General features: G+C 55.5%; 1 protein-coding gene across 2 annotated transcripts in view; it reads right to left on the bottom strand.

Moving 5' to 3' along the window:
- Window positions 1-2,413: 2,413 nt before the first annotated feature.
- IGSF21 (immunoglobin superfamily member 21) overlaps window positions 2,414-21,271 on the bottom strand; it is a 42,347-nt gene continuing 23,489 nt past the window's right edge. Inside the window, exons 3-10 of one of the 2 annotated variants that reach the window (XM_080379543.1) lie at window positions 14,556-14,677; window positions 9,774-9,892; window positions 9,259-9,374; window positions 8,553-9,000; window positions 5,187-5,272; window positions 4,778-4,970; window positions 4,638-4,676; window positions 2,414-2,550 (exon numbers count right to left, since the gene is read on the bottom strand). In XM_080379543.1, coding sequence (XP_080235669.1) covers window positions 2,537-2,550; window positions 4,638-4,676; window positions 4,778-4,970; window positions 5,187-5,272; window positions 8,553-9,000; window positions 9,259-9,374; window positions 9,774-9,892; window positions 14,556-14,677 — 1,137 coding nt within the window. In that variant the 3' untranslated portion in view covers window positions 2,414-2,536. The other variant, XM_080379542.1, reaches the window with a different exon arrangement.

Here is a 21,271-nt window from a genome sequence, read left to right as displayed (position 1 = left end):
GGTCCCAGTTGCACAGGTGATGGGTACCTGTGGTAGGAGGAGGTCTTGCCATGGGTCTTTAATGGGTGGTGGGTGCTCGTGAGCTCATACCCAGTGTCCACAACCTCCCAAACCACCTCCCATGGAGCAGCTGACCTTGATCAGCCATTGCATGGTCTTTTGTGATGGGGAGGAGCATCTAAACCTCCTTGGGGCACGTTCCCCACCATCACCAGCATCTGCAAGGACTGAGATGTCCCCCTGCTGCTGCTGAGATGCTGAATTTCACCTGAATGGCTTCAGACGGGGACTGTGGTGGTGCCAGAGCAATGGGGGTGGTTGTGTATCTGCCACTAGACTTGCCAGGGATGCTCCTTAGGTGGAGGACCACATGCTAAATAGTGTAATATTTATATATCTATATATATAAAGAGGATGGGAAGGAAGCAGAGGGGTGAACTCATGCTAGCTTGGCAGTCAGGGACCCCTGTGCACATCCCTGCTGTGAACAGGGAGAGCCCACCAGCGGCTTTTAGGGGGATGTTTGGGAAGCTGTTGCCTCGTACGGGTGCAGCAGAGGTTAGGAGAAGGGAGGATATTCAGATCAGGAGCTGGACTTTGGAACAGGGTAAGTGCTGGCACGATGCATCCCTCGGATGTATCTTGAGCTTGTGCCAGGGGCCAAAGCAGCCCCAGACAAGACCCACCCGCCGTTCCCCTCCACCCTGTTTGGATGGGGCCCCCAAAATCTATCACTGGAGGCTTGGTCTGGCCAAAACCTCAGGGAAAGGGGTATCCCATCTGCCAGGACCAGAGGGTCCTGAGGCTGAGGCCGGAGGTGGCGTAACAGGCACATTCATCAAGGCTGGGCATGTGTTTCGGGGCTCGGGTACTTGGCAGAGGGCTTGGCCACCCATACGTGGCTGTGACCCCTGGGCTCCTCCATCTCTCACTGCTCTGGTTTTTAATCTGCAAGTAGATCTGCAAAGATCCTTGTGTTCACGAGCTGGGAAGGATGAATTATGCATGCACTTGGCCGCCCTGTGAACCTGGCCCTGGCAGTAACTACCCAGTAATGAGGCGGGGGAGGCAGAGAAAGCACCAAGCAAAGCCCACTCTTGCTCTGGCCAGCATTCCCAACCCTGTTGAGCCATAGTATCCCCGGCTTTCTGCCTCCCCCCCCCCCCGCCCCCAATATCCCAAAGGGCTGGGTTGCTTGGATGTGCCGCATCCTTGAGAGATGCAGGGCTGGGTGCCGGGAAAGGCATGGTTATCCTCATCATAGGGGTGTTTTTATGGACTTTGGGAAGGCAAAACATGGAGTGCAGGGGGAGGCGAGGGAGTTTTCAGCAGGCAGCGTGCTCTGGTGGCTGTCGCCTTCACAAATAGCAGGATGGGGGAACCAGAGCCCAACTGCTGAGCTTGAGCCGCAGGGGATGATGTCAGGAAGGAGGATCTTTGTAGTAAAAATGCAGGTCCAATGTATAAGTGTATATTTATCTATGCCTTGCGGTGAGGAGGGTGAGCGGCAGCGTACGGGAGCAAGGATGCGGCCGTGGTATCTCCGAGCAGCAGTGACGTCTCGGCGCTTGTGACTCTAATTGAATGTAATTGCCTTTTCCAAATTTTGCTAAAACCTTTTCAAAGTCCCCTGAAATTAGGGAACATCGATAACGCCGCTCCTTGGGGTTTTCAGCTCGCGTCATCCCTAAGAAGCGTGATTAATTTTTTACAAGCTAATCATATCTCTTAGGCAGGTTGTCAGCAGTGGATCTGTCATCTCTCATCAATAATGAAACAACCTGAGCAGCTCTTTCCCCCTCCAGCCTCCTGCATTATTCACTGCCAGGTCCTCAAACAACGGGGGTGTGTGGTAGGGGGGAGCCAGGGATTTAATTGATGTCCTCTGTAATTACCTGTAGGAGGGGGGATGGGGATGGGGAGGCGGTGGTGGGTGAAGGATGAGGTGGACAGGAGGTGAAGGCAGGGTCCAGCACGGCATGGATGGTTTTCTTTGGATCACTGCTTGGTGGCATGGCATCACTTTGTGTCCCTTGCCTTGGCAGCTTGAGGAAGCAGGCAGCATCCCTGCCCGGATGGGGAGAGGCTCCTGTGTCCCCTCACTCATCGCTTTGGCTGTGCCGATGCTGAGAAGGTCCCAGCCTGTAGCCCATGCCAGTATCCCCGGGGAAAGAGCTAAGTATCCCGAATGCATGTGAAGGGGCGGGTTTGGGATGCAGGACCACTGAACCCACCGGTCCTCTCCCGGCCGCTGGACGTGGAGGTCAGGATGCTCCAGGCAGAGCTGGAGGATGGTGGCACTGCTGCTGTAATCCTCCTCATTTCCATGGTTCCGGGCTAAAACTGCCACATTTGCATTTAAATGGAGGTTTGGGCATCTGTAAATCCTCATTTTTCCAAGCGAGAATGCCTAATGGTTGTTTAATCACGTTGGGATGAGGCCCTTGGAGCATCTTCAATCCAGTGAGGAGGGTGAGAAGCATCTTTGCTGTGGTGAGGGGCTCTCCTGCCTGCTCCGTAGCGTGGGGGTAAACAGTCATGCAGATTTCCCTAAAAAGATGAAGAATTCTCTAAAAAACGAAGGTTCTCTTCTTGCCCAGGGAGGTGCAATGGGCTGGAGCAGTGAAAGCGGTCAGGAAGGGAGCAGGGGTTCCAAGGGATCCGGATGCTTGGGTGCTGTTGCTTCAGGATGAAAGTGGAGCCACTGATCCTCCTACACTGCAGCCAGCCCCAAGCTGTCCCTGCATTGCTTCCAGCCCAACTTATAAACCCATGTGCTTTTGCTTATGGGAAGAAACTCCTGAGCCATCCCATCATGCGTTTGTTCGGCTCCTTTGAGGCTGGGAAATCGCTCACAGCGAGGTTGGTAACGGAGCGTGGTAGGGACTGAATCTGCTTAATAATAATTAATCATAATAGTAATAATAACGTTTAGCACTCATACAGGGCTTTGGAAAGATGAAGCACCACACGGCTGCTGGCTAATCCTTTAGGATTAAGAGTTTCCTGGAGGGAAAGGCGGGGGAGTGCCCTGTCCTTGGGCTCCTCTCTCCCCCCCAACTCACTCCCCAGGGATCCTGGCCTGGGGCTGGAATGCTTTCTGGGCACCAGGGGCAGGGAAAGCAGCTGGGCACACCACCAGCATCTCCCAGCTCTGGGCAGGACTGGGGCAAAGCCACGTGGTTTTTGCAAAGAGCTGTCTTGCAGCAGGATTAATGCCACACCGGCGCACGGGTACCGTAGGAATGGCCAGGATTTGGCTGCGCTGGACCGTTATCTGTTTCCATGGTGACAATTAGCCAAGAGGGGTGGAGAGGGTGGCACAGACCAGACACGGGTGCGGTGCTTTAAACTTGGCTGATGCCTCCGTTCCGGCGCTGCCTGGTGGGACACGTGCTGCCTGCTCATGCGTGAGCGCTGACATTTTGGGTTGGGAGCTGCCTGTCACTAGAGATTGACTGTCCAGCCCGGGACAAGTGGTGTGCACAGTGCCTGTCTTCCATCAGAGCCGATTTGCCCCAACCGAGGTCCGGATAAGGCCAGTGATCCGTGGCTTTCGGGCTCCCAGCACCGCTGTCCGTGTGCGTGCGAGCTGAGCAGGGCTTGTCCCCAGCATCCCTCATGCTGGGGACATGTGTCGTACTTACCCCGGGGAGCTGAGACCCTGAGCAGCTCGGTGCAGTGGGAATGGTGTAAACGGATTTTTCCAGGGGAAATCTGGTCTTTGCATCATAGACAGCCCCCCGCCCCCTCAAAGACCTTGCAAAACCTCTGGGTACCCCAAGATGGTGCTGGGTTACCCCAGCACAAGGCAAAACATTAAGCACAGCCTTCTACTGGGGGAGATTTTTCTTTTTCCTTTTAATTAAATTGTCTGAGGAAGCCAAGACACAGACAGAAAGAGACTGAGACTGTAAATAGTATAGAAAAAAAAAAAAAAAAAAAAAAAGAGAGAGCAAGAGAAACCGATTGACGGAGGTGTAAATGCTGGGTGGAGCCGTACGGAGGAAGAGGAGGAGGAGGAAGAGGCAGGCAAAGCTTCACGTTAGCTCCAGGATCACTGTTAGGGTGAGTGCCAAAACTAGTCTGAAGCCGCAGTGGCCGGTAAGTGAACCTAGGCAGGAGGAGAAAAGGGACGGGGAGTTTAGGGGGCTGTGTCTTGGTGTTTGGGTTCAAAGCAGGATGGAGTCATCACCTTTTTGTGGGGGGGCATCCCCTCCTAAACTTGCTATGGAGCTTGCGTGGGGCAGGCGGCAGGTCAGGGATGGTGTGGAGAGTGTCCACAGGGCCCCTTTTGGTGCAAGGACATCCCTCCTGCTAAGGGCGAGGGCTTGGGGCGATGCAAGGAGAGATGGCCAAGGGCTCGGGGTGATGCAAGGAGAGATGGCCAAGGCAAGGAGAGATGGCCAAGGGCTTGGGGCGATGCAAGGAGAGATGGCCAAGAGCTTGGGGTGATGCAAGGAGAGATGGCCAAGGCAAGGAGAGATGGCCAAGGGCTTGGGGTGATGCAAGGAGAGATGGCCAAGGCAAGAAGAGATGGCCAAGGGCTTGGGGCGATGCAAGGAGAGATGCTCTCTGCATGGTCCTTCCCTCCCTGGGGGATTTTGGGTTGAAATACCAGTGCCATCGCCACTCACCATTGGAGTCCTCTGTTCCTCTGGGAATATTTGGGTTTTCTAATGGGAAAGAAACAGCAGAGAGACAGTTTTGTTGGGGGTGGAGGGGAGATGAGTGAGGATTTATGGAGGGAGGGGTGCCCCCCGTGGTGCCACCATACCGAAAACGATGAGCCGGGTGTGGGTGTCAGTGGAGCCCAGGGGGTTCTGGGCAGTGCAGCGGTACATGGAGCCGTTGAGCTCGGCCGGCACCCGCTCCAGCACCAGCTCCTTGCCATCATGCTCGGCGCTGCCGTCGAGGAGCCGGCTCCCCACCCGCGTCCAGGTGAAGAGCGGCTCAGGGAAGACTTCATTCTGCAGGGAGACGGGCGTAGGGAGTGAGCAAACCCTGTCCCGCGCCTGGAGCAAGGGCTGGGCACAGCCAAAATGCCCAGGGGCGCACCGATGTAGGGGCCAGGATGCAACCCAAGGCCACCAAGCCAACCCCATCAAGTGCTGGTGGGATGCGATGCTGTCCGTCAGCACAGCATTGCCCCACCCCCGGCGCTGGGGATGGATGGGGAAGCTGACCTGGAAGCCCTGCACCAAGATCCGCACGGTGTCACCGACGCGGGCTCTCGTCGGGGTCATTGTGATCTTCGGGCCCTTGGGAGCAACTGCAAGGAAGGTGACAAGAAGGGGTGTCAGCAGAGCCCAGTATCCTGTTGCCGGTGGGTGCCCTTGGCTGGGATTAATGGTGGTTTGATGAACGGTTGGGGGGTGGGGGGGCAGCACAGTGTGTGCCGGCCCAGGGGGAGCTGAGGACTCGGTGATTGATGGACAGGCTGAGGGATGTCCACATGACTGATGGACAGGTACGAAAGGACCCTACAGGCAGATGAACGGGAAGACTGAGAGATTGATGGATGACTGTAACGGGATGCGTTGATGGTGAAGGACACACTGACTCGTCAAGCCCTCCTCTGCTCACAAACAGGGGTCAAGAGGGGTCAGGCTGGTTTGAAGCCACGGAGATGGGCACCTCAGGAAAGCATCCCCAGGACAAGGTGGCCTTGGTGAATCGTGCCCAAGTGCTACTAGCATGGGAGACAGCCCCAGCGCCTTGCTGGCACCAAATGCCAAGGACACAGCCCTGCAAAAAGAAGGGGACCCCTCTTTCCATGCTAGACTTGGGGTGCCCTTGGCTGGTGCAGTGAGGGGACAAGCAGTGATGCAGCCAGCCGTGGGGAGGTGGTGACACCATGCCAGGTCTGCTCCTTGCTCCCAGCTGGGTGGGGGTTGTGTGGATGTCCCTCCTGGCCATGGGTGGGATGGGACAGCCCCAGGAGCTGCCCGGTCTTTGCATGGAAGGAGCTTTTTGCATGCTTGAAGGGGAAAACGGGCAGGAGGGAGGCTGTGCATCACCAAAACTGGCTGTGTCACCCTTTGCCTAGCTAAGCACCGCCATGGAGGGGACAGGCTGAGCCTGGATGTCACCCTGGCATGACACAAAGGGAAAAATAGCCACCAGAAAGCACATCAGTCTGTGGTGGTGGACACTGGCCTCTGGAAAGAGCATCCATGCCCCTGGATGTTCTGCAGGGACATGCGCCAGAGGCTGTGGCTGTGCACCTGGACTGCAACATCCATGCAGGATGCGGCCCTCCGGTGTTGGAGCAGGGTGGATGGACTGCAGAGGATTACACTGTGCTAGGGGTTGTACCGAAGGGTAGCGTTTTGGACCGAAGCAAGTGGCTTGTCTTAGTTTCAATGCAGTTTTTTTTGAGAGTGTATTATATATATAGTGTATATATATTTATAGATAGGGAGGGGGTTAATGGAGGATCTGCTGCCAAAACTCTGGGTGTGGATGGTGGTGAGGGGCACAGGCTGGAGGCATCTTAGGGGATGAGGGGGGCTGTGGATTTGGAAGGGGTGGTGTGGAGAAAGCTTTGCCGTTACAGGTATTGGAGCCACTGGGGAAGAATTAGCAAGCCATCAAGGTCTTGGCCTCATGGGGAGACCCAGAGGGTGGACACCGAAGCCCGACGAGCTGCAGAAGGTGTGAAAATGCAGGACTTCAGTAATTTTTTGGCTGGTTGTATTCTGGGAGAGAGCTTTAATGCTCGTAGGGGAGGAACAGATAATGGAGGGCCCTCTATTAGCAAGAGAGCTGCTGCTCTCCTTGTTGACTGCCAACCTCCCGTTGACCTTCTCATCGCTGCCAGCCTCCCACTGATTGAGGTGGTTGATGAGCTGAAGAGAAGGAGCACCAGCACCAAGAGGCTTGTGCACACTGAAGTCCGTGCCAAAGACGGGTGGAAAGCCAGCGGGGCGAAGGCCACCGGGAGCTGGTGCATCACCACTGAGCCAGCCAGCTGAGTGTCCTACTTGGCCAGGAGCAGAGCCCAGTCTTCTCCACCCGGCTTGAGGGCAGGAAGGCTGGAGCAGCCTGCCCAGGAGGATGCCCTGAAGCTGAGGCAATCCCTGCGGAGAGCTCAGCCTCTTCGGGCGGGGAACCTGCAGAAGGTAGAGGAGCCCCAGCCAGGGTAGGAGATTGTGTGGGGCAAAATGAGAGGTCCCCACTAACCTGCTCACTGGCTCCTGTGGCCACTTGGGTAGCTTCTGCTCTTCCAGCATCCTGGGCATGCTGGGAGCCAACGGGGAGGCCCTGGCTTCAATCCCACCACCCTGTCACAGGGCCCCACCAGCCCCACAAGCTGCCCCTCTGCAGGGCTAACCTAGCCCCTCCCCACGGGGATGAGCTGGGTGGTGATGGCCAGCAAGGGTTATGGCATGTCCTTAGGTCTTCCGGGACCAGGTATAGATAAATGGAGGTGACATTGCTATGGCGTGAAGGTGGCTCCCCCCTCCCCACAACAGGATCCCAGTCCAGAGTTGCTCCTCCATCCCATCCCTTCCCAGGGTTGCACCCCACAGGAGGTAACACTGAGGAGCTACCACCTCCCCACCTGCCCTGCAGGCACCACCAACACCAGGTCCCCCAACACAGCCCCCCCAGCTCCTTGCTCATCCCTACATCCAGCCCTGGCTCCCCCTAAAACCAGCTCCCCTGCCCTGGTCCTGCACCATCCCCCCGTATCCAAACACTCATCCCCTTCTCACCAAGGGGGCTTCTCCCAGCATAGACCCCCCAAAAGCTAGGGCTGTGCCCACATCAACCCCTGCCACTAAAATTGCTGCCTTGCTCCGATACCCCAGGACCCTCCCAGCCCCACACACCACCCCAGGACCCCCACTGCCTGTGCCTACAGCCCCCTCCCTCCCAACCCCAGCCCTACATCAACCGACAACCCCCACCCTATAGCATCCCCCATGGCTGGGGGGCCCTCAGCACCCCCTTCTGCAGGGAGAGGGCTTGCTGCCCTTTACAGGGCACCCTGAGGCTATGAGGACTTGGGTGGCAGCAGCCCCCACAGCCTCTTTACTTACCTTCCCCCATGCACAAGGGCTCTGCACCCCATAGACCCCAGGACACCCCCCCCCCAAGCACCCCTACACCACCACCCTACACATACCACCACCCCTAGCACCCACCTCTGGCTCACCCCCCAAAACTGCCCTTGCCTTCCAGCACCCCCTTCTGCCCTGCACAGCTCCACCGTGCTCTGGCTCACCTACACCACACAGCAAAACCCTTCTCTTGCCTGATGGACCCCCCCCAAAAGTCCCTGCCCTCCACCCTACATTTGGGGAGCCCTGGCAGCGCTGCCTCCTCTCATCGTGCAGTCCAACATGGCACCCTGCTTTGGCTCGCAAGGTGCCTGAAACGCCCCCGAAGAGAAAAGCAAAAGTGCGAAAAGCAAAAATAAGAGAGGAAAAAAAATGTTGCAAAAACCATTGCAACCCATTGCTAAAAAAAATCTGCAAAAAATAAAATAATTAAAAAAAAAAGTCAAGAAATCCTCCAAATTTATTCGCGGTGGCTGCGCTTACCAAGTGTCACCTCGGACTGCATGGGCATGGAGAGCGCCGGGTGCTTCACCTCGCAGCTGAAGAGCGCCTCGTTGTCAATTTGGGGGTTCAGGGTCCAGGTGAGGGTGGCCCGCGCCTCCACCGTCCCATCGCTGACGGGCGCGTGCGTGTGGCGGAAATAGTAAATGGGCTCCGCCACGTGCACCCACCGCGGGAATTCCCGGCTTACCACCGTTTCGGGGATGGTTTCGGTGACGGAACCCCGCTCGGCTGCCAGCCCCCGGGGGGGATCCACCGTGGCTGGGGGTCGCCCGCCTCCCACCTCTCCTTCGGCTGCCAGTGATTTCGGCACCTTGGTGTCATCCAGGTCGCGGTGAAGGAGGTTACGGGGTGCCCAGCTCCCGGCGCCGGCCGGCGGCTCCGGCAGTGGGGTGGCCTCGATGGGCTCCCCATCCCGTTTGAAGTAGACCTGCATGGGGACAAAAGGGGCGGTGAGCCCGGTGGGGACAGCCGCCACCCCATACATCTTCAGCATCCCATCCCCTTGGGTAGCTTTGGATGGAGCCCCTTCCCAAAGTCCCCGTGGAAAGATGCTGCAGGGCAAGATTTCGGCAGCAGGCAGCTATTTACCTTATTTTGCCTCCAAAAGCAGCACATATTTTATATATTTTTATATTTATGTTTGCTTCATATATACATATGGAAGATAACCTCCCCAGGGGCTCACCAGCGGGGCAGGCTTCCCACCAGAGACCACACACACCAGGGTGAAGTTCTGCGCCTGGTAGCGGCTGAAGGGTGCTGGTGTGTCAGCGGCGAGCACTGAGATGGAGGTCGGAGGAGCTGCCAGGAACAGAGCCGGGGCATTAGCATAGAATCCTTGACAGTCACCCATCTCCATGCTCATCCCCGTCCTCATCCCTGTGCCCATCTCCATCCTCATCCCCATCCCCGTGCCAGTCTCCATCCTTATCCCCGTACTCATCCCCGTGCCCATCTCCATCCTTACCCCTGTCCTCATCCCCATGCCCATCTCCATCCTCATCACCACGCCCATCTCCATCCTCATCCTTGTCCTCGTCCCCATCCTAATCTCCATCCCCGTTCTCACCTCTGTCCCCATCCCTGTCCCCATCTCCATCCCCAGGGAGAGGAAAATGAGCCAAATCCCTGCTTTCCCCCGCCCCTGCGCCCCTGCCGTTGTTTCCCCTCCCGCCCCACCCAGCCGGGGGTTGCATTCACCCATCACATTGAGGAATATGTTCCCGGAGGCCAGGACCACTTTCTCCCGCGTGGCTCGGTCGTAAATCCCCACGTGACACTCGTAGGGACCGTTGTCTGAAATGCGAACCTCGGGGAGCCTGGGGAGGAGAGACAGGGCTCACCACTCGCTCCACCCCAACCCTGTCTTCCTGGGGGATGCAGCCGTCTGCATCCGGATATCAAGGCATCGGATGGGGTTGCTTTTTGCCAGCGATGGGGATCAATAAACTATTAATAACTGCAAAGGCTGCAGGAGAGAGCTGTGTAATGCGGTTTAGCAGCTGGAGTTTACCGGCACTGACAGCTCCTCGGGAGGGTAAGTAATTGCATTATTGAAAGGAGAAGTGTGCGGGAGGTAAAGGCACCGCCGAGAGCAAAAACCCACGAAGCATGGACAGTAAATGTCTGCGAAACGCCGATGTTAAAGGCTCAGCACCAAACATTACAGACCGCTTGGGTGATGCAATGGCTGTAGCAAAGCGTGGTGGATGAAAAGCATCAAAAGCCCAAACTCCAGAGCATGTTTCGATCAATATATTATCTACATTCTTTATATAGCTATAAAAAAAAACAAACCAGAGGAGAGGAAGAGACATGCAAAAGGATCAGTGCTGCTGGAGGTGGAAATGCTCACTTTGGCTGCAAAGGAGCCACTCTACTGAGCAGCAGCATCCCGTCCTGCCGACTGGCAGCATCCCACCTCACCAGCAACCCACCTTGCCAGCCAGCATCATCTCACCTCGCCAGTCAACAGCATCCTGCCTTGCTGACCAGCATCATCCCACCTCACCGGTCGACAACATCCCACCTCACCAGCCGGCAGCATCCTGCCTCACTGGCCAGCAGCATCCCACCTTGCTGGCCAGCAGCATCTCACCTTGCTGGTCAGCACCATCCTGCCTCACCAGCTGGCAGCACTCCACCTTGCCAGTCAGCATGCCTTGCTGACCAGCATCATCCCACCTCACCAGTGGGCAGCATCCTGCCTTGCTGGCCAGCAGTGTCCCACCTTGCCGTCAGCAGCATCCCACCTCACCGGCCAGCAGCATCCCACCTCACCGGCCAGCAGCATCCCACCTTGCTGACCAGCAGCATCCCACTTTGCTGACCAGCAGCATCCCACCTCACCGGATGGCAGCATCCCACTTTGCTGGCCAGCAGCATCCCACCTCACCGGCCAGCAGCATCCCACCTTGCTGACCAGCAGCATCCCGCCTCACCGGCCAGCAGCATCCCACCTTGCTGACCAGCAGCACCCCGCCTCACCGGCCAGCAGCATCCCACTTTGCTGACCAGCAGCATTCCACCTCACCGGCCAGCAGCATCCCACTTTGCTGACCAGCAGCATTCCACCTCACCGGCCAGCAGCATCCCACCTTGCTGACCAGCAGCATTCCACCTCACCGGCCAGCAGCATCCCACTTTGCTGACCAGCAGCATTCCACCTCACCGGCCAGCAGCATCCCACTTTGCTGACCAGCAGCATCCCACCTCACCGGCCAGCAGCATCCCACCTTGCTGACCAGCAGCATCCCACTTTGCTGACCAGCAGCATCCCACCTCACCGGATGGCAGCATCCCACTTTGCTGGCCAGCAGCATCCCACCTCACCGGCCAGCAGCATCCCACCTTGCTGACCAGCAGCACCCCGCCTCACCGGCCAGCAGCATCCCACTTTGCTGACCAGCAGCATTCCACCTCACCGGCCAGCAGCATCCCACTTTGCTGACCAGCAGCATTCCACCTCACCGGCCAGCAGCATCCCACCTTGCTGACCAGCAGCATCCCGCCTCACTGGCCAGCAGCATCATCCTGCCTTGCCAGCCAGCAGCATCCCACCACAGCAATAAGGATGGGGGCAATTCCTGCACGGAGCACCGGGCAAGCCACTCCCAGCTTACACCCCTGCTTTTCCAGGCAACCCTAGATGTGACTTGCGGGGCTTCCCCAGCCGGGGGGAAATCCAGTGCTGGTTTGCCGGATCCTTCCTGAAAGCCCCTGGCCGCCTTCCCACGCTGTCTCCTCATCGCGCGAGCCCCCCGCCAGCACAAACAAGCCCCTGTTGAAGCGAACAGTCGCTTGGCAGCTCCTCTGAATGGCCACAACGCTTTCAACTCAGCCTCCGCCATCTGTTCCAGCCTCTAATTACCCACGCACGGAGCGGGAAATCATCCACACCCTTCGTTAGCGGGGCGCAGGAGCGTTCGGTCCCTGCCAAGCTGGGGACCGTCTCCATCCCGGCAGCTGCCCCTTGCCACAAAGGACCAGCCCTTTGGGTCTGTGTGCAGATTTGGGGTCCTAATGGGGTTGGTTTGACGTTTCTACCATCAGTGAGGACCAGGGAGAGGGGACCCTCAGCCCCGCAAAGCCAAACTGCCGCCTGTCGTGTCCTTTTGTGTCCTCTAAACATGCTGGAAATAAGGAAAGAAAATTATATAGATATGCATAAAGCAATGCCTTACTCGACGAGGGTGGGTTTTTAATCAGAGGAGGAGGAAAAAAAAATAATAAAAAAAAAATCCAGGCTTGGATATCTCCCGGCTTTGCTCTTCACATCTGAGCAGGCGGCGTTCAAAGCCGGTATGAAAAGCGGCAGCGCCGGCAGCCCTCTGCGCCGCGCAGATAAGGGCTGCGCCGCCCGGGATAACGCTCCGTGGGACGGCACCGACGTGACCGTGCCATTACAAAGATTAAAAAAAAAAAAGGAAAATACAGAAGGGTAAAATGAAAGGGAGAGAAAAGCTGAGTGCAAACGGCTGGGAAGTGACTGACCTATCACCAAACCCTTCCTGATATTGCTCCTCTTCTTCACCAGAGCCCGAGATAAGGCAGGACCCCCCCACCCCCGGCAAGCAACAAGCCAATGATTCAGAAAAGAAGCTCTTTTTCATACCCTCTGAGAAATATCTCCTTTCTCCGCAGGCAAGTTGCTGTTTTCCTCTGAAAAAAGGCTACTGCATGAAAAGACTTTTTACCGCGAACATCCCCGGCTCCACGGACGATTTGTCGGCACCGTGCCGACGATTACCGAGGCTTTTAAGTGCCTGGTCCTAGGGCAGTGAAATTTTCTGCTCACAAATTCTATTAGTTCTACAATACGTGGTGAAAGGGAGAAAACCAGAGGGTTTTGTACCCCCAAAAAATAAAGCAGCTGCTTTGCCTTGCCAGGACGGTGCAACGTGAACGTGGCACGTCCTCGTCCCATGCCCAAGGGATGCTCATGGTCTCCCGCTCCGTGCACAGGGGATGTTTTATTCTGGTTTAATTCCCAGCTTTCCTAGTGCTCCCTGCTAGAGAGGAGCAATGGCCAAACCCAGCGCCGAGCGAAACCACCGGGTTTATGGCAGGCAAGTGAGGCTGTTGGGTTAGGGGATGTGTAATCCCTTCATGAAGCTGCCAAAATGTCCTTTAAACAATAATTAGTTGTGTCAGAAATTTGTACAACATCCGAGCGAGCAGCTGAGCGGATCCTGTGCTACACGGGGAAACAAAACTCAAGGAGCGGAGCAGTCCATGAGCATCGCCTGAACATTGCCCTGAGTAACCTCTGAGCATCGCCTGAACATTGCCCTGAGCAACCTCTGAGCATTGCCTGGGCATTCTCGGAGCATCCCCCTGAGCAGCCTCTAATTCTGGCCCGAGCAACCCCTGAGTAAGCCCTGAGACCTCTCTGAGCAACCTCTGAGCATCCCTTAAATCCCTGAGCATTTCCTGATCATCTTCCTGATCATCCCGAGCACCTCCTGCGCAACCTCTGAGCATCTCCTGACCCTTCGGAGCATCCTCCTGAACATCCCAAACAACTCCTGGGCATCCTCTGAGCATCTTCTGAGCCTCCCCTGAGCATCTCCTCTCCAGCCCCGCTTTCCTGCTTTTCTCCACTCTATATTCACGTTTATTCCCATGCAGCCCACCTAACACCCTTGCTCTTTCTTATAATAAAACAATAGCTCTGAGTGTAGCAGAAAAAAACAACAAAAAAACCTCCAGAAATTCAAATTTCCAAGAATTAGAAAGAATTTGGCACTCGCACACATGCTCATGCAATGGGACAAGCCCTTTCCAATCCATTCACGGACACTTGCATGTGCAAAGCATCACATCACCTCGAGGAAACAACTGCATTTCCCCCACCGTACACAGAATTTTTATTATCCCATGCTGGGAAAAACGAGCTTTGAAATCCGATTAGCAAATTCTAATTTAAAAAGGGAACAAATAAAAAAAAAATTGCAAAAATAAATACTTCACCTCAGCTTTTTTTGCTTTGAATTAAGTCTCCCCGTGACTTTTTTTTTTTTTTTTCCAGGCTCCAGTTTTGTTTTTATAACACTGGCAATAAAGCAAGTGTGTAATTAGTAATAAAGCTGACACTCCTGCAAGTGATTTCGCACTTGGAAGAAAAGCAAAGACAAGCTTCCATGCTGCCTCTTTTATATATATATAATTTTTTTTTTCTTTTGGTTTGTTTTCCCAAGTCTGGTGTTTCTCTGCCCGTTTTCACCACTGGAAATCTCCACCAATGTCACCTTTTCCCCTGGGACAAGCAGGACTCTGGGGACAGACCTGGGCTATTTGGTGATGATAATTTCTTTGCAATGCGATGAATCCCTGCCGACTGCCAAAGGCGAGACGTCGAGTACTGCCCTAATACCCTCAACTACCCCAACATGGGGAAAAAATTCCTAAAAATCAGAAATTCCTAAAAATTGGCATTAAAAAGCAGCTGGCATCCAAAGGAGGCGACACAGGGTGACTTACCGCACGGTGGACTGGTAGACCAGATCCTCCCGCTTCCGATAATTTTCCATGTGTGAGAAATTGGTGGAGAACATGGCATCGAAGGTGAAGATCTTCTGCTTGATGGTCCCACCATCGGTGACCTGCCAAAAAAACCAACCCCAACTCGTCTATGAGATGCTCACGGTCACCCTTGCAAACATGGGAGCAGCTCTGCACCCACTTTTTAAAGTTCTAAATTATTTTTAATTTTACTATCTTTATTTTTACACATTTTTTTTAATGTATTTTAAAATATTAATATACTGTAACTTTAAAAATAGTTTTAATAGTTTCATTAAGAGCCAACAAATATTATTTCATTATTATGACCCTGCTGAGACTAAAACCTGTGTGGTTATCGCATCACCAACCCCTCTCTCCAGCCACTCACCAGGGTTGTAATTTTTAAGTGGAAAAAGGTTCTTTTTAGGAGCAGGGAAGGCTCGTTTCTTCCCTGTGTCCCTCAGCGCCTTCAGATTTATCTCCCCCTCTTGTGAGGTGCAAAGTTTAATACAAAACCAAGGAGGCAAAGGCAGAGGGCAGCGACGCAGAGGGGAGAGGCGCATTTTGGGGCTAAACCACCTCAGATTGATCCATTAGTGGGTTAGAATAGTCATTTTTTTAAAAAAACAAACCAGGTGCAGGAAAAAAGGGATTTGGGGGATTAACTCCCCCAAACCCAGCATCTCCCAGGGAGAAGCCCCCCTCTCCCAACCCAGCGCTTCTCTCCCCACTTGGGCAAAATCCAACTTTGATTCCAGATTTTCTCTTTCTCCCCCTTTTTTTTTATGGCAAAAAGGCCGGGGGCGGGGGGCAGGAAAAAAGCTGACACTAAAACCACCTCTTCAGATTTATTTGCCGAGGCTGAGGCTTTTATTGCAAAGAAAATACACGCTGGCACGGATGCGGGATAAAGAATTGCAAGACGAATTATCGTAGTTGTAAATCTCTGGCCTTGGGAACGATGGGAAGTTTTCAAGGACGCGCCTGATTTTTCCCAACTTTTATTTACACGCTGGGGTGGGTTTGGGGAGAAGCCTCCAAGCTGCTCCCGGATTGAGAAGCAATTTGTGGATCATCTCAAAGAGTTTTCCAGGGATTATTTTGGGGATGCAACAGAGCCAGCTGCTGCACGGAGGGATGCTCTGGGGAAGGGGAGCGGTGGAGGTGATGCCCCATGGACCAAGCCACAGTTCCCCGGCACATCTGGACAGCTGTGGGCAACGCCAGGAAACATTGAGCCAGATCCAAGGATGGGAGTGCAAAAATGCAGCTCCAAGCATCGCTCCTGCCACTGCTCACCCCCCAGGACCCCCTGCATCCCCCCAGGGATGCACAGCAAGGGAAGATGCCCCAGCCCTGTCGCATCCTCAGGGGATTACAGGCAGTTAATAGGCTCCTATGAAAAGGCACATAAAAAATAGTCTCTTCCCAGGGATTAGACCTACTTTTAGCCTTTTATCTGTGCCCTGGGGTCGATTTTTTTGGAGAGGAGCTACATATAAAATTGCAGGTGAACCCACGGGGGGGTGTGTGGGGGAGCAGCCAAGCCCAATGGTTCTTGCTGGGGAAAAAAAAAAAAAAAGGATGAGAATTCAGCAGCAGCCGACGGTGACTGCCCCAGATTGTGCCCACCCTGAGGAGTGGGAGGAGAAGGGGCACGGGGAGCAGAAAAGGCACGTTTAAGCAGCGCGAGGCTGCCTGCTGCATTATTTATAAACCCCAGTAAAAATCTTATTTCTGACACAAACCCGGCGATTGCCACAGCGCAGGAATACTTTAACCCCCGGCTCCTTCCCACCCCCACAGGGGCAGCCCCCTCCTGCCTCTCCCCCCGATGCACTTCAGCTGGCCGGCGACCTGCTGCCCCCAGATAACGCTGGCACCATTCGTGTCGCCGCAGCCTCTCGCCGGGATGCTCGGTGGGCTGCACAAGCACTGGGGAGCGATGCACAGGAGGGCGAGGGGGTGGCGGGGAGGGGCTCTGGAGGGTGAGGAGGACTCCACAGCACCCTGGGGAGCAGGGCCGGGCTCTGCTCCAGCCACCTGCACCCACTCCTGCCCTGGGACTGAACGCAGCCCCTTCGCCGAGCAAATGCAACGAGCACTTGCCATGGCAAGAGGGAAAATACCCTGAAGGGGCTGCAAGGGGCGACTGCAGCGCTGCAAGGGGTGACCGCAATGCTTAGCGTGCTGTAAGGGGCGACTGCAACGCTGCAAGGGGTGACTGCAATGCTTAGCGTGCTGCAAGGGGCAACTGCAGTGCTGCAAGGGGTGACTGCAATGCTTAGCGTGCTGCAAGGGGCAACTGCAGTGCTGCAAGGGGTGACTGCAATGCTTAGCGTGCTGCAAGGGGCAACTGCAGTGCTGCAAGGGGTGACCGCAATGCTTAGCGTGCTGTAAGGGGCGACTGCAACGCTGCAAGGGGTGACTGCAACAGGCGACTGCAACGCTTAGTGCGCTGTAAGGGCGACTGGGCGACTGCAACACTTAGTGTGCTGCAAGGGGCGGCTGCAACGCTGCAAGGGGCGACCGCTACACTTAGTGTGCTGCAAGGGGCAACTGCAATGCTGCAAGGGGTGGCTGCAACGCTCAGTGTGCTTCAGTGGGCAGCACCAGCGTGTGCAGCATCCCCTGGCTGCACCCAAGCCCACGTCACAGCCATGGAGAGAAACGCATCATGTTAGAAAACCCCCTTTTTAGATTTTTTTCTGATTCCCCCCCAACCCTCTTGAGCACCTGCATTTAGCTTGGCTGGTTGAAATCCCTCCTCCTGCCCTGCCCTGGCTGGAGCACTCAGTCCCACCTTGCTCAGAGCCACCCCAAACGCTGCCACTGGCAAATCCGCTTTCCAAAAAATACAAAGCAGTTCATATATCTGCCCAAACCCAGATGCTTTGGATCCCAGAATGAGGATCACAACCTGACTCCATCCCCCAAAGGGCAGCACCCACGCCGACACCCCCCTCTCCAGCATCGCTAAACCACGTGCACGAGCAAATCAATATTGCACGAGGGTCGTGCAATTTTGGGAGGTGCAGCCCGAGCTCCCCACCGCCGCGCCGGAGCGATGCCCTCTCTCAGCGGTAATAGAGAGCTCAATAAACTCTGCTGATGCTTGTGACCTTCTCTCCCTGCCTGAGCATGAGGAATTAAGAGAGTTCCCCATACTGACATTTAAATTATCATCTCCGAGGCGCAGAGACGACCCAGCCGGCGCGTAGATGAATGGCACAAGTCAGACCTCGCACAGCCACCGGCCCAAGATCTCTCCATCAGCAGCTTTGCTCAGATTTTAGAGAATTTCTCCCCAGCTGTAAAACTTCAGTTTTTTCCCTAAAGGGAAACAGGTTTATAAATTGGAGGCACAATCCCCCGTAAATTGGCTTGGTTTGAAAATTTGGAGGGGGGATGCAAATTTCTGGGAGATGTTGTGCAGGAGCGAGAGGTGATAAGCAGCATCCCGGTGCCTGCAGCCTGGCTGCTCCCGAGCATCCCCGACCCAGCACCCCCAAACCTGCCAAGGCTCCAGGCTCTTCTAGCAGCACCGGATGGTGCAGGAAGGGCTGGCAACAGCCTCAGTGTGCCGGGTGCCCTTCGCTTGGCTCCTCCACCCCGTCTTCCCCCTCCCCTGGAGCCAATGCTGCTCTGAGCAGTGACTTTATCACTGTCACCAGCAACATTTCCCACTCGGAGCCACCGCGGGAGACGCCGGCCGGAGCTGTAACGTCTCATTTCCCCTAATGGGCAGTGGCAGAGGAAGCCCCTGCGGGGACTGCACTTTGTCACCATCGATCAGGCGGCTCCAAGTGGCACTGCCGACATCTGTAAAGCATCAGCCCCCACTTGCTGTGGCCGCGGGTTTTGGAGGCCCCCTGGCCTTCGCCAGGAGGGGACCAGCCCGATGAGCTCCTCCGTGGAGCAAAATGCTTTGCAATCCCCATGCATCGAGCCGGGGAGCTTAAAAACCAGGAGCTGTTGCATGAAGGATGGGGAGAACGGCTTGCAGGGGGGATCGGGGGACCTGCAGGGTCCTGGGGTGCATCCCCTCACCTGCAAAGGCCACGTTAATGCGTGCTATGGAGCTAAGTGCTCATGCATGGGTGCTACGGAAAGTGATGCTTGTGCACTGTGGGTGCTACAATGAGCAATGTGCACCATGGGTACCATGGAGAGAAACACCTGTGTATGATGGGTGCTACGGAGAGCAATGTCCGTGCACCATGGGTGCTCAAGAGAGCCATGCCCACGCACCATGGGTGCTCAGAGAGCCATGCCCACGCACCATGGGTGCTATGGAGAGCAATGCTCACACACCACAGGTGCTACGGAGAGCAATGCCCACACACCATGGGTGCTACGGAGAGCAATGCCCACACACCATGGGTGCTACAGAGAGCGATGCCCACGCACCATGGGTGCTACAGAGAGCCATGCCCACACACCACGGGTGCTACGGAGAGCAATGCCCACACACCATGGGTGCTACGGAGAGCAATGCCCATGCACCACGGGTGCTATGGAGAGCAATGTCCGTACACCATGGGTACTACGGAGAGCAATGTCTGTGTATCACGGGTGCTACGGAGAGTAATGCCCACGCACCATGGGTGCTCAGAGAGCCATGCCCACGCATCATGGGTGCTATGGAGAGCAATGCCAACGCACCATGGCTGCTACAGACAGCAATGCCCAAGCAAGGGCACTGCAGACAGCAACACCAGCCGCAGTTCTGAGTTATTTTCCTTCTTCCTAATTAGACTGAGCACCAAACTCTAATTAATTGAGGCAGAGTGACTGCCCCCAGACCCGAGGGCTCCCCTCCACCCCCAGCTCTCACTGCCATACATCCCCAGGCCAAGCCCCCTGCCCCCACCCGGCAGCGGGATGGCAAGCGTGGGAGCACGGCTCTCCACCAGGGAACCACGCTCAACCCTTGCCTGCCACCAAAAATTTGCAAAACACTTTTTTGCAATTACCACCACCTCACCCGAACCCCCGGCTGTGTGTACAGGCTGGCTGCTGCCGGCTGCCTGCTTCCCCTGTGCTGCCAGATGTCTGTACAGAGCCAGAACAGACACTCAGAGGATTTTCCCTCGCTCTCTCACTCCTGTATTATGATTTCTTTTTTTTTTTTAGAGCTCTGCACTGCTGCAAAAAGTAATTTTCTCCCTCCCCATCCTTTGCCGCGGCGTGGCAGTGACCATACTAATCAGGTCTTGAGCACGACCCCCAAGACGCCTGCGATGGGAGGCAGCTAACAGCCTGACAGCTCCGAGGCTTCCTGGACTCATTACAAGCTCGTTTGCAAGGATGCCACCACCCTTGTCTCCTGCAAGGGTTTTCAGGCCCTTGACTAAGGCACAAGAGGTTCAGACCCATGCCTGCACATGTTCTCAGGCAAATCACACCTTCTGGAGATGAATTTAGCGTGGAGGGGGATGGCTGAATATTAATTAACACCTCTGCAGATGGTAGGTGTTGCTGTTTACACCGTGAAAAAGCCCCTTTGCTCATCCCGGGTCTCCTTGAGTCTTCTGCATTTCAAGTGACCTGGAGTGGCGGCTCATGCCCAGGGGCGTTTCTGGCCTGAGAAAAAGGTTGTCCCTTGCTGCCACCCCCGCTTGCCGGCCCAGGGGCTCCAGGGGAATTGCTGGAGAGGGGTTCTGGGGGTGCTGGTTTGCAGCACGGTGCTGCTCGGCAGGGTTTTACCCACCTTACCCGTGGTAAGGAGCCCCTCCGTGCCTCACAGCCTTCAGCTGCGTTGGCTGTGCACCCTCCCCGTCGGTTAATGCATGCACCCCGATGTGCTGGGCATGCACCCCAGGGCTTATGCGTGCTCCTGATGGGTTATGCACACCCCCCAACCATTTGTGCACGCATCCCGATGGGTTCTGCACACCCCAGACGAGTTACACACGCATCCCAACGGGTTACGCATACACCCTGATGGGTTACGCACACACCCTGATGCGCTACGCATGCATCCTGATGGGTTATACATACTCCTGAGGAGTTATGCACTCATCCTGGGGGTTAATGCGTGCACCCCCGTGGGTTAGGCACGCTCCCAACAGGTTATGCACGCACTTTGATAGGTTATACACGCACCCTGATGAGTTATGCACCCACCCCATGGGTTATGCACGCTCCTGACGGGTTGTGCCCACACTTTGATGAATTATGCATGCTCCTGTTGAGTTAACACAAGCACCCCACAGGTTATGTGCCCACTCTGCACCCTGATGGGTTATGGCTGCACCCCAAGGGCTATGGATGCATCCCATGCCCTACACCAAACTGCTGCCGTCAAGTTTGCTGCTGCACTCCCTCTCTTTTGCCTTCCTCCCCTCCATGCAACCTGATGTGCATCCCTGGAGCAGCTCTGCACCTTCAAACTCAATGGGCTGACTCTGCTCCCTGTAAAATAAACCAAGGGAAACCGGCGCCTCAGCGGGTCCCGACACCACCCCGCTCCGCTGCTCCAGCACCACGCACAAAGACGCCGTTAGGATGATTTACAAATGGTATAAATATAACTCTGCAGCCCCAGCATCTCCACCCTGGCTTGGCCGAGACCATCCATCACCTCCTGCATGGGGAAGCTGTGACTGGCACTTTGGGCAGCTGCAAAACTCCCTGTGTGAGACAAGAAAGGGGGGGGGGGAAAAGGCGAAAACCCCCTAAAATCAGGA

The sequence above is a fragment of the Falco punctatus genome (assembly GCF_963210335.1).
Source record: "Falco punctatus genome assembly, chromosome: 3".
NCBI classification, from domain to species: domain Eukaryota; kingdom Metazoa; phylum Chordata; class Aves; order Falconiformes; family Falconidae; genus Falco; species Falco punctatus.
The sequence above is the reverse complement of the archived record's forward strand: the minus strand, read 5'-3'. Positions and strand labels throughout refer to the sequence as shown.